This window comes from Poecilia reticulata, chromosome 16, assembly GCF_904066995.2.
Source record: "Poecilia reticulata chromosome 16, P_reticulata-male-v2, whole genome shotgun sequence".
Taxonomy (NCBI): domain Eukaryota; kingdom Metazoa; phylum Chordata; class Actinopteri; order Cyprinodontiformes; family Poeciliidae; genus Poecilia; species Poecilia reticulata.
In genome coordinates this window covers 21,840,485-21,853,823 of record NC_088845.1, presented here as the reverse complement: position 1 = coordinate 21,853,823, position 13,339 = coordinate 21,840,485, and the positions used below count along the sequence as shown (strand labels likewise).

The window sequence follows — 13,339 nt, the reverse complement described above, 5'->3', positions numbered from 1 at the left end:
ATCTGTTTTATTGTTAAGCAACTGGTTACATAGTCCGAGTATCGTTGATGTGTTTAGGAATAAAATATGAGGAGCAGCTCTTTCTTTTACCTGAGTGTAAGTTTATGGCTGGCTTTCTGCCTTGCGAATCACAAAAACGACAGACATCTGATGTTGATTGAAACACACTAGTGTTTAAATAGATGTAGTTTCAGAATAAACAGAGAAAGAAAATACTAGTCTTGGGGTGACAGGAATAAATACAAATGCAATTGTAGTTATGATGAAACTTAGATTGGTGCTTGGTATGGTTGTGATTTCTTAGTTTCCTTCCTTTGGCTTCTTTCTGTGGTTTTTGAGTGAGAGCTGTGCTTTTTCTTGTTTCCTCTCTGTGACTTTTGGCTGCGGTCACATCTTTCCACCTGCCTCCAGAGCCATCTCTGCATCCCCAGTTAAATCCTCTAGGTTATGGAAAAAGATGTCTATAAATGAAGCGAAACTATAAAGATTTACAGCACATTTTTACTGTTTTAAGAGGCAGATAATGACTCACTAGCTATTCTTTGTACGTAGCAATTTATTTTCTACTAAACGTTCAACTAAAAATAAATAACATCTTTGTCCTGTTTGTTGTTGGAAAGGAACATATTTAGCCGAGTTAAGGAGAGTTTAGGATTGTTTTTTTTTTTCCTGAACAAAAATATGTTTTGCCTGGAAATTAGCAGAATCGTTTTTGTAGCCCAGTTCAATGGCAATATTGCACACTTTTTCCAAAAATAAAACCTTTTTACACCCAAACCTCAATCTACAAAACTAGAATTTCAAAGGGGGCTGTGGCAGTCTCTTCTTTTTTTTTGTACACTGTCGAGTACACAAAAATGTGACTACCTGATGTTAGAAAAATGTTCTATTAAACTGAAAATCTATTTATTTATTTCACTAATGCTCATTTATATTTGTAGAAGGATTTCCACTGAGATTGATTCTGTCAGCTTTCTACCTCCTTTTTACCTTCCGTGCCATAAGGAGGCAGGTATGCGGATGTCACTCAGCACTGAGGATGATGGTGGATTAATCATTCCCGCTGTGGTGGAGCGATAGGGATGAAGGACAGAGAGTCGTGGGAAAGATGGGGAAGCTGTTGAGAAAAGCGATGGGAAGTGAATCCAGAGGGAGGAGGCAGCTGTTTGGAGGTGAAACTCAGCCCCCAGGTGAGTCAGTCCGAAGCGATTGTAGGCGGGCTTTTTCCCTCCTCCCCTATAAGTGACAGCATACAGTGCAACTAGGAAGTGGAGCAACAGGAGAGGTGCACATACAGACGTTTGGAGGGTTTCTGGTGGAGGTGTTATCCTCTGCTCATCGATCGCTGACATGCAGTTCTGGGACTTTCTGGGCTGCACCAATGGAGGTATGTGAGCGGGAAGCTTTACTCATGGCTGGATGAGTCTGTGTTAAACTGCTCTGTGATAGCCAGGTAGAGGGGCTCTGGCAGGCTGAGCGCTGGAAAGGAATTTGTGCTGCTCACAGCCATGCAAGCGGTTGCATGCAACCCATCAGGCAGGTAGAGAGCAGAGACAAATAAAGACGCATGAACGTTGACAGCCTGCTCTGTTTTCCTTTGACAAACCTGGCTGCTTAGTGTCTGAAACAAGTTTGACAGATAATTTAAGTGGCATAATTTTTATCTTCTTCTTTTTTTCACCTGAATAATCTGGATTCTGGTTGCCTCTGTGAACATGTGTTGTCCTGTCAACAGAGAACGCTCTCTTATTTTCTAGTGAACGATTTTAAATTACTCCTGATCTAATGACGGGACACACTGCCAACGTCTCCCTTTGAAACTGTGAGGAAAGTCCATTAAAAAGTGCTGAGACTTCATCCATTGAAGTAATTTGAACTTTAAATGAGTAGTCTTCACCCCTCAGCTTTTGATTATGTTTTGTGTCCCGAGGTTACCTTTTTCATCTAGGATCTATTGTAGCATAGAGGTCTCGAGGCTAATATAGATTGGAGATTTTTCTTTAATAATTGTTGTCCAGAAAGACCCCATAGAATAAGATCTTTTCGCACATGTTCATGCCTGTGCCTTTATTTATAGCTAATACGACAAAACAGCAACAGCCCTCAGCTATCAAATGTCATTGTCGATGTGAGAAATAATTTTCTACACAAACCAACTTGAGGCCATTTTTATATATAAAGTAAGAAGAACGTGTAATTCTTGGACACAAGTGGCCCTCAGGGAAGTGAAGTGAATGCTCGCTGCGTTCACTTCTACGATTGTAAGAAATTAAAACAAACACGCCCTCTTAATCTTTTAAGATAAAACTGTGCCTTATAATTTCGAGTAAGTTGCGTTGTTTCATGTCTCGCCTCAAATGTGGTTCCTTTATCGCGCTGCGTTGGATCCCCCGAGCTGCTCTGGCTCCAACACCCATCCTGTGCCTCAGGCTACATTTCCTGCTATTGCACTAATAACTATGGCTAAGAGATACCTGACAGTTTGTGCCATATTCTTTACACTTCACAAGCTGTGTTGTAAACAGACGAAGAGGAAACTGTTACATATCTTTAAGTGCAGCATCCATCTGTGAAATTCCCATGAAAAGGCAGTTGAATTGTAGTTATATATATATATATAATTTAATTACGTTTTAAAATTTAGGGGGGGTGAATATTCCAAGAAGTCTTATAATTAATTTGTTGGATCTGTGTTTGTCATTTTTTCCACAGTAGGCTGCCTGGAGTTATCAGTGAAAAGTGTGGCTTGAGGCAGACCTCCTGCTGCCATCACCAGTCGGCGCTTATTTGCATCCATTCCTCACTGTTTTGCATAAGTTATTCAATGTGGCCGCGACTCTGTGTTAGGTACTGAGATTGTGTAATTAATAGTAAGCTAACTATAATAATGAGCATTTTATGCATTCATTTTTCTTTACCTTAAAACACTTTACTCCGCAAAAGACTTGAAATTTTCAAAGAGTTGTAATTTGTCTTAAATTTGCCATAAATGCAATAAGTAAAACGTCCCATTAATGAGTTGATAATTTCTCATTTTATGTCATTTCACTAACCCTACATTTAAATAAATAAATCGGATAAAGAAAAGAAAAATGAAACTTTTACTTAGGGCTTCATAGCTTTTTAAAATCAGGTTAATAGGGTTTTAGTTGAAAGAATTCATATGTGGAAGTTATATATAACTTTTAACGTTTGCTGTTTAACACAGTGATAATTCATTGCCTTTGAAGTAATAGTTATTTTGTCGAATTATACATGTAGATGCTCTCAGTTTTATCACTTTTGCAGTCAACTCTTTCATTTTTACTTTCTACTCTTTTGTTAACATAAAGTTGATCTTTTTGTTAAGATAGTTTGAATTACCAGGAATGGGTGACAAGGCCTTCAACTGTTATGAGACTAGAAAATATAAATGTATACATTAAAAAAGAAAAATAAATTGAGCAAAGAAAAGAAGTATAACATTTTTTTTTTATTACAGTATTTTGTGATATTTATCGTAATGACAAAGATATTGATGGGTAGAGGCGTTAAAAACTCAATAATCTTTTTATTCAGAAATCTACTTGCCAAAACAAAAGACTCACAGATGAAGAGCTGTTAAAAACATAAAACTCATCTGTTATTTAAGAGCTTACTTTAACACATCAGTAGCATAAGTGGACTGCTAAACATCACAAAACTGTTCAATCATACTTCAAACAAACGCAGTATTTGGCTTTGCTCTCATTGAACTGACTGTGGAAAAAGTAAGAAGTTAAACCAAATCATCTATTTTGGGTGTTTACAAAAATGATTAATTGAAGCATATTGTTATTTCCACAGATGACATATTCTTCATGCTAGGATTTTTTTTCCCCCACAGTAAACAATTTAAGGACGTCATATTCTCATTTTATTAAATGGTCAAGTGTTTAAGCAGCAAATGGTGCATTGTAAGTGAAGAAAGCTCTGATTTAGTCATGATTTATGATGAGCCTACTCTTTCTGTCAGAGAAAGAACTCGGACAAAAAAACATCAAAATGTTAAACCTCATCTGACTTGGATTTTAAACGAGAGCCTCCTTTGTGTCTCGTTGAGTGAACGGGTTTTGTTTCAAAGGAGAAGTGAGAAGAATCCATATGAGTAGATCTGGGCTGAATCAGAGCTTGTGCAGCCTGAAATGGAAATCATAGTTCCTGTTAACTGTGAGGTATATGGAACTGCTAAGGTTAAAAGTTTACCCTTATTCATCACCAATCTATTAAAATTTTCCTTTGTGGGAATGACAGTGAAAGGGGGCACCATTTGCCACGCATACAAATAGAGCTGAGACTCGTTTATTAGACTCGGCTCAGCAAAGGAACATTATGCACGGATGCACAGAACCTAGAAAGTGCTTCTGCTTTTGAACATGACGGCAAAAATTAATCTCAATAAATTAGAAATGTTGAGGTTCTTTAGTTATTCTAAAAGAAAAACTCTATTAGGTTAATTACACAGTTGATATATTTCTAGTTTTTGTCAATTTTCATGACTTGCAGCTAATTAAACCCAAAAATCAATTATTCCAACAATTAAAATATTACATAAGAGCAATTTAAAATGATGTTTTAACAGAGATATATTATGTTATGACCTACAGGACCATAAGGATTGTTTAACAACAACCCTGCACAAGTCAATTAACGATTAATGGTCTTTGCTGAAGAAGCTGGCTTTTCAGAATACTGGATTCCTGCTTATATTAATGGGAAGTTTAGTGAAAGGAAAACATGTGGTAGAAAAAAAATATTTACACTATAATACCAGCAGCCTTGGGAGAAATGTGGAGCAAAAATGGGTGAGATTGCACCAGGAGATGGACTGCAGCTGACCCTAGATAGAAATTCACAGATCTCAGGAAAAAATAAACAAAGATACTCTCAAAAACAGAAATAATGTAATTTACAACATATTTTCTTATTTTATTCCATAAAATTGACAGAAGCCAGGTTAATGACAGAGCTGGTTCAGAATCTAATAAACTTGAATCGCTGATATTCTTTGGAAATTCAGCACTGCTTTAAGCAATTTCTAGTGTATTTTTTTCCCCATTCAAGAAAAAAGCAATGTAAAAACACCTAAACTAAAAAAAAATAAAACAGTTATTTTTAACATTAAAACACAAATAGAAACTCAACAATTTAATGGTAGCTCAGTATGCTTTGATGAGCAGGCTTCCTGGTTGAACTAGTGAAAGGTCATCGAGGCAAGCCTCTGCCCTTATTTGCATCCGATCTTCACTGTTTTGATTAAGTTATTCATTGTGGTCAACTGAGGTTGTCATGGCACAAGTATACATTTCTAAGTAAGGAATAATGTGATTCAGGGCAAATCTTTTAAATATGAGCGTGTTGCAAGTGTGATGCACCCTTGCTGTGTTTGCTTCTAAGCTCTTAAAGTTTATGCATGTCGATATGTTTTCAGCCTAAGATGAAAAATGCAGATGTGAAAGAGGGCACTGATAATGTCAGTGACGCTTACAGTCTTTGCTGCTGTGTTAACTCTTTAACTGTTGCACCTCATTAAAGCTGTGGCTGTTTTCTGGAAGGGCTTTGATTTCTGCTCCAAAGTTGCGTTGCACGTGTGTATTAGCGTACGCCTCCGTGGCGAACTGAACATTGCAGAGAGCAGCTTCACAACACTGCTGTTGTTGTTTTGATGAGAATGCAGTTGTGCAATGCCCTCAGCGTTGAGTCAACTTGCGTAGCCGTTGTGGTTGGTAGCCAGAGGCAGTAGATGTTTTTTTTTTTTTGTTTTTTTTTTCCAAGTAGGAGATAGAAAGAAGCTAAGAGCAGAAAGGGGGTGTGATAGAGTAGGAGGAAAAGAATCATGCAGCTGAAATTGTTTTTTATTTTTTTGTCTCTTGTAGTAACGCATGTTTCAGTACCACTTTTAGGTTGTTTTTACAGCCAAAGATCTTCATGATTCAAAGTGAGTTTGTATCTTTAGATGGCAAGGTAATGTTTTTTAAAATACTAACTTAAAACTGCATAGGAAAACTCATAAGGAAAATGAACATGCATTTCAGCTTTAGAAATTTACTTTTTTTTTTTTATCCAAACACCAAGAAACAATGCAAGCTGAACCTGCTTCCCGATTGCACTTCCCTTTCTTTCCTTTTTGTTGTTTGTACATGTTTGTGGCAATAATTGGATTATGTGATTATAGGAAAATGTGACGTGACAAAGACATGCTGAGCATTCCTGAGATTGTTCAAGAATTGTGTCACTTGAAAGAAGCTTAAAAATAATTTTTTGACATTCTTGTAACACATTTCTTTGTTTATTCCACTCTTTATTACTCTTATGGCTTAATTCCCTCCAGCCAAAATACACTTTCAAGATGATAAAAAAAATAATAAATCACCACCTGGATTTAACTAAATACTGTACTTTCAGTTCTCACTGTAAGTATTGTAAAGGTAAGATCAATTAAAATCTTATCTCTGCATTAGAATTTAACTTCTAAAAACATAGATGTTGAGCTCTTTTCTCCTGTATTGAACACCTTACATATGATTAAAGTAGCTTCCAGAGACTCCAGTGAGTAATATCCTCAGTGGAGCAACTCTGTGAGCCAAATTTAAACCCAGAAATATTACCGGATTTAAGCGGTGATTCTGCACTGCTGTCTGAAATGGCACTTGGAGGGGTGAAAAAAGGAGCAATCTCCTCTTTTCACCCAGTGGACCGCCGTATGTGTTAACGCATAAATAGTAAGCGATGTTATCGTTGTTGTGGTGCCTCTTCTGAGCTTTAAAAGCAGAAGGCAAGCCAAGTAAGAGCTGCATTATTGCCACCAGCTGGAGCGATGTGTAGCCAGGAGTTATGTGCGCTCTGTGTCAGTAACTGGTTGTGACATCATTACGTCGATATTGCCATTTGACAGGACGCTTTATATTGCTATTATTTTCTTCATGAGGTGGCACAGCTCTACAGTGAGCTTCCTCTCTCTCCTGTCGGGGGAAGTCATTGGTCTGCATCAGAGAGACAACTTAGCAAATTACCAAAGCTGATAAAATTGAATTAAGATCCACCAACACAATAATAAGTAGGAAAAAGTAGTAGATCTTCCTGCTTTTTTTGATTAAATATGTTGCAAAACACACATAAAGAAGAAAATTCAGTTTCTGCCTAGAAGAATGCTTCTGTTTATCTCGTCTAGGCGCAGCACTGAAGGTTTCAGTACCTTTTTAAACGTACCGAGCCTCCAGCTTTTAAATTAGTGGATAGTTTTCCTTTCTAAATTACACATGAAAGGCCATTACAGCGAGACAGTGTCTCGATTCATCTGGCTCCGGTCTTAAAGCAGTAGCTGTAAGAAGAATGAGACAATGTAGTCAGGCATGGATTGACCTACATTGTGTACAGATCTTGATTTAACGATAATCTGTGGGATTGGTGGGAAACCAAACAGCCGGACATTAAGTTCACTTTAGATCTGAAATAAATTTTGTTACATATATATTTCTTTTTTTTAGCTAAGCAAAATGAAAGATGTGTTGTAACCCAAAGCTTAAGCTGGTCCAAAAAACTTTATTATAACCTATTTTGCTCTGGTATATTATGTCTTAAATGTGCCACTATGAAATCGAGAATTATAATCCTGTCTGATTACTTATTTGCAAATTAATTTCTAGCAAGAAGTACAACATTTTTTTATGTAACACGGGGGTTGAAAGCATCCTCCAACTACACATTACACTCCAGTTTTGGACTGTTTGGATTTTATCCCACAAGTATTAAAAGACAAAGCATTTGCATCCTTATTAGTGCCACGGTCCTGCTTAGTGGCTGTTGCTTAGTAACAGGAGTCAGCATAGACTCGCAGTGTAGGACATTTCATCAAGCTGCTCATTTTGGTGTCGTTTTTGAAAAAGAATATGGCAAAGCGTTCGTGAGGGCTCCGATTAAAGTCGTGGTTGGAAGGAGACTGAGGTCAGGAAGCAGATTACAGACTCGGTGTAAAGTTATGACAGCATGACGGAGCAGATAAATTCTGTCCAGTCATGACTCTCGCCTCGTTCCACCTGAGTGAGAGACCCCAGCACGTATGGTATCCTCTGCATCCTTTTCAGCTGCTGTGTAACCGAGTTGGTTTGCACTGACCGGCGTTTAAATAACTGGACCTGCAGCGTGTGATTAGATGCTTCCTGTCAATAAGTCGGGTTTATTGAGCAGTCAGGGTTTCAAGTCAGCAGAGTACTTTTGGATTTGCTCATTAGTTTTACTCGTTACCAGGATGTTTTGTGCAGACCAGAAAAGTCTGGAATTTCATTTCAATATTTTCCAGGTCTGGATAAATATGGAAATATAACGTGACTTAAAGAAAGATGTGGATTTTTATAATAATTTTCAATCTCCTTTTCCCCCCTACTTCAAGGTCTAATAGTTGTGACACTCTTTCCTTGTTTTCCTCCTTTCTCTGTTCCTTGTCTCCTTCCTTCCTCTCTATTTGCCCCCCATAAAATTTCCTGTGCCTGTGCCTTTCTAGGATTTTTCTGTCTTTCCTTCCATCCTTATGTCCTTCCACCTTTTCTTTGTGGTCTACTTCTTAATTTCCATGTGTTCTTCCTGCGTTTCCGTCATTTCTTTTTCTACCTTTATTATGTCATTTTGTTTTATCCTTAATTCCCTTATGGTTTCATTTTGTTTCCTTGCTTCCTTGTGTCTTTCTTTCCACGTGTCCTTCCTGGTTGCCTTCATTGTGTTCTACCTTCCTCCTTTCCTTGTGTCCTCCCTCCCATACTTTCTTCTTCTTCTTTCCTATATTTTTTCCCTTACTTCTTTCTTTATTTTCTTGTCCTTCCTTCCTTTCATCCCATGGCTTTCCTTACTTTCGGCATTCCTTCCTTCCAGTTTCTATGTCTTTTCCAGGTTCTATATTTAAAACCTGTCCATTGTAGAAATATCTGCTATTGTAAACTTCATGTTTACTTAGTATTTTTTTCCCAGAGTCCTAAGGTTTAGTCTGGGAAAATCCCTAATTGATTTTTCCCATTAGAAAATAAAAGAAAGTAAGTTTACCTTACTTTCTTTTATTTTTTTCTTTCTTAATTTGATGTTCAGCCACTGTAAACCCACGCAGGTTTTTTTGTGATCAGTGTAAGATGCCGTTTTTATTTTAAGGAATCAGAGAACAGTACGTCCACTGCACACTGTGAATGAATTATGTGCTACGTAGTGTGGTGACTCATTTATGCCACAGCTCCGTTGATTTACATCCTGTCACTGTAAATTATTCACCATGTAAAACTCTTGCATGTTTTACTATCAAGGCTAACAAAGTAAAATGTTTCTTTCATGTCTCCTCTTTTCCAGAGATTTCCAGAATATCTTATTATGCTGGTGAGTACAATTTTCTCTTATGTGCTGCATATTTGCTGTATATTGTTTTTCTATTTTAATTTATTTTTTTCTGCCAGATTATAAATGGAATCAAAATGGATTAGTTCTAGCTGCAGATCACAGCCTGGTGCGATGTTAAATTACATTTCTCTCACACGCTACCCTTAGGGGGTTGCAGCATGTGAGTTAAACTCTGTTTATGGTATAAACATTTCTTCATTTTCTTGAATATTGTATTCTTTTTGAAGTTTGTCAGGAATTTAATTCAAGTTTAAAAAAAAAAGACATTATTGGTTTAATAAAATTTTGCTGTTTTAATCTGTCTGAGTCTGAATGAGGTTTGGCTATACTGTTTTATGGAGCAGATCGAGGTTGAGCTGAAATAATTTTTAAGGTATAGATAAGCCGTGTAACGTTACCCTCAGCTCCATTCTCTCTCCTTGGTTGTTGCTAGGTAACCGATGGTCCTGCAGCACATCTTCGATCGGGATGTTGAGAGCCAGGAAGATTTTATTCCCAAAAAAGTACCAAGGCATATTTTAGACTTCCTAGACTTATCTTTAGCAGATCTCTTTGGAAGAACCATGGCTACAGCCAGATTGTTTTCTGACTTATGAAATGACAGCACCAGAAACTTGTAGCCTCGACTAGGGCTGCTTGAAGTCTATAACGGTTACTATAGAGTCTCTAAAACTATTTTTTTTTGTTTTCTTTCAGTAAACTATCAGAACAATATTTTGATTAATTAAACCTCCAAAAAGCGATTTCATTTGTAATTCAGGTTTTTTTTTTTACTGAAAGCTTTCACATTTATTGGAGTTGAGTAAAATGTTAACAATGGGTTTGACTTTAAGGAATAAAATATGTGTAAACATGCCACATGCAGCATGATAAAAATAAATAAAATTAAACTCTTATTTAGATATTTTATCTGTTGATACTTAAACATAGATGGGGCTCAGTTCAGTGATTACAACTTCAAAGGAAACTAAATATGTTTTGATTACAACCTTGAGAGTAGACATGCTTAATGTGAATTAAATTGTGACAGATGGGAGATTACTTTGTCCCAACTCTTGGCTTTAGCAGAATCCGTTTGACTGCTTTAATACCAATACAGATTTTTACATCAAAATCAAAAATTAAACTAAAGGATTTTTTTTTTTAGATGAAATATTTCTTTATCATTTTTTTGTGTCTCATTTGACATCCATTTTGAACCTTTTAATTGAATGAAAATTAAATTTAAATTACAATTTTCCAAGGGAATGAATTTTGTGGCGTAAGGGATTTGGAATCGAGTCAACTTAAAAACAAATACTAATATGTTTTTTTTAAACTCATTACATAAAACATTGCAGTTATAAAACTGTCATAGTTTTATTTTCAATAAAGTAACAAATTCTTATTTTTTAAAAGGCTTTTTTTATTACTGTAATCTATTGTACAGTAACGATAGATTATAGTACACGACTCAACGTCCTCCAGTTGATGACAGTTAATGTTTTGCTTTCTAAATCTCTGCTGTCACATGTTGACTGTCGTCTTGTGCTTTGTCCCATTTGAGCGATTGGATGTGGGAGGATCCTCTGCTAGAGAAGGGCTCATATGATGCAGGAGCAGGTGATGCATGTCCGGAGAGGAGGAGAGACAGATGAGAGGGAGGGATGACTTAGAGAAACAAACACAAGTGTTGAAAGAGCTCAGAGTATTTTAAAAGCTAAGGACGGATCATTTTAATCCCTTAAATATTTTTTGAAAAACCCTCTGGCTTCCAGAGTATTTCTTTTGCTGTCATACAGTTATTAATGACCAAAAATGGTAATTTTTTTGGTATGCATTTTTTAAAAAGTGGATGTTAAAGCTTGTAAGAGTGTGTACTCTTATGAGTGGTTGTGTGTTGCTGAAGAGTGGAGTCCTCTTCTTCACTCTTCTTCCTCCGCATCGGGTCTCTGTTACACTTTCTATCTCTTCCTTCCTCCTCCTCCTTCTTTTCTGTCCTTCTCCGCCCTACACAACCACACACACGCCCCTCCTTCTCTGCTTCTGCTTGTTAGTGATCATAGCAGCACAGAAAAAAACCTCTTGGCTCACTCACTTTCTGCTGACATTCAAACATAACCCCACCAGATTTCACATTTATATTTCTCTCGCAAACTCTGAGCTACTTCATTACTAGCATAGGCACACACCCTTCTGCACCCTTTTCGCCGGCTCTCTCTCACACACGCACAAACACCTTCTTGCATTTAGTGGCTCATTTAGAGAGCTGGAGGATTTTGCTGGATAACGCAGTGTTTGTATTTGTCCGCGGCAAGTGTAAGAGATCTGGAACGATGCTGTGATCTTGCTTCTCCTGCGACGCTACAGAAGAAAGGCTTCTAAAACCTCACTGAACAACACACGGCTGACTGACTTTGAAAGGGATTTGCTGCATCAAACCTTCTTCTGCAATATCTTTCTTTTTTTTTCCTGCCTTTGTTGCCTGACTCTCCTCCAGTCCGGGTTTAAAACCCTGCTTTTTTTTATTTTAATTTTTAAGCTTTTCACCTCTAAGACTCTGTCACATCATGTCCCTCTTCTCTTCAGAATCGTATACCTGCTTTGACCCGGCTACTTCCTGCAGACATTATGAGCAATCTTTAGAGGATGTGAGGCTCAGCTTCTCCCTGGGGTTTCTCCGCTTTCTGTCTCCATCCCACTCACTTCATTAGCTCATCTTTTCCTCTTTCTCTTTAACAATCTGTTTTGGTGTCATCCACTGCCTCTTCTCTCTTATGTCTCTTTCCTTGTCTTGCATTGGCTTTTCCCTCCTGCATTGCCCACTTTCATCTTCCTCTCTCTCACTCTGTTCCAATTCTCTGCTCCCCTCTCTGCCCTACATTTTTGTCTCTACAGCCCACTGATGCCCATTTCTCTCATCTGATTTTTGGCTGATTTGTTTTGCTATCTCTTTTGGACAGTATTGTGGATTTACCAATCAAAAATGACTGCCTTTTTGGAGGATTGTCCTTCAGTGCCACTTTGTAAGCTGGAAATTTGAGATAAAGCACAAAGCTCCGTTCTTCTGAAACATTTTTTAACTTTTACATCGGGATTAATACACCTGATAATTTGGTTGTCTTTGATGACCTGAATTTTACATTATTTGAGGATTCATTGCACAAGAAGATGATCCGATTGCAAGAGACTAATCTTATCAAGTGGAGTTGCAAAGTTTGAATATGTGATCGGAGCACCTCCTCTTTAAGGAAGCGTCTTTCAGCAATCATCTGCATCCTCTAGGACTCGGACTCCCTGAGGTGACAGAACTAAAAATGTGCGTTCTGACAGAGGATGATTACATATCGTTTTGTGCAGTGAGAAAGGAATTTTTGCTGGGTCAAAGGTCATGACATAAATCTGATGGATTGATTTGCAAGAAACTTGACCACAAATTACTTCGTCAGACAAAATGTCTCTACAAGCTAGAAAGGATGACATGATGGTGTGGGTGTCCTTTACCCATCTCAACTCTTTACAGTAAACCTTTTCTTACCATGGATATATCTGTTACCAGTGATAGTCAGGTTTCCAGTCCAGAAGAACTTGGATCCATTTTTGGAAATATCCAGAAACACCTCTCCAGTTGTTCTGCCTTTGTACATCCACGTTTTCCAACCATGATTTTTTGATTCGCTTGCTAGAAGCCGGAATAGAAACTCCTCCTAGTTGTTGGCTCTATGCTGGTTCTTGGGCCCAGCAGTACAACGTGGACTCTGTGGCCCGACCTGGAGCTTGTTGCCCCTCAGATAAAATGGAGAACAGTGGCTGTATCCCTCTCTGCTGGAGCAAAGGGGCCTGCATCTACGCGCAGCATCCGCTACCAAGTATGTGTTGTGTCACTATTAAGATCTCACTGATATATGGCAGCACAGGCTGTAATGAGTCGCAATATTAAAACTTCTCAATGTAACCTGTAGATATT

At 37.7% G+C, this 13,339-nt stretch overlaps 1 protein-coding gene across 17 annotated transcripts in view; it reads left to right on the top strand.

Annotated features, from left to right (window-relative positions):
• Window positions 1–13,339, top strand: part of LOC103478404 (focal adhesion kinase 1) — a 59,198-nt gene that overhangs the window by 628 nt on the left and 45,231 nt on the right. For 4 of the 17 annotated variants that reach the window (XM_008432251.3, XM_081597700.1, XM_081597701.1 and 1 more), the window contains exon 1: window positions 11,249–13,241. The exons of 1 other annotated variant lie outside the window; for it this stretch is intronic. In XM_008432251.3, the coding sequence (XP_008430473.2) occupies window positions 13,169–13,241 (73 nt within the window). In that variant the 5' untranslated portion in view covers window positions 11,249–13,168. Of the gene's footprint in view, window positions 1–1,268; window positions 1,388–9,345; window positions 9,373–11,234; window positions 13,242–13,339 lie in introns of those variants that run through there. 12 more of the 17 variants (XM_008432240.3, XM_008432241.3, XM_008432237.3 and 9 more) reach the window with 9 other exon arrangements.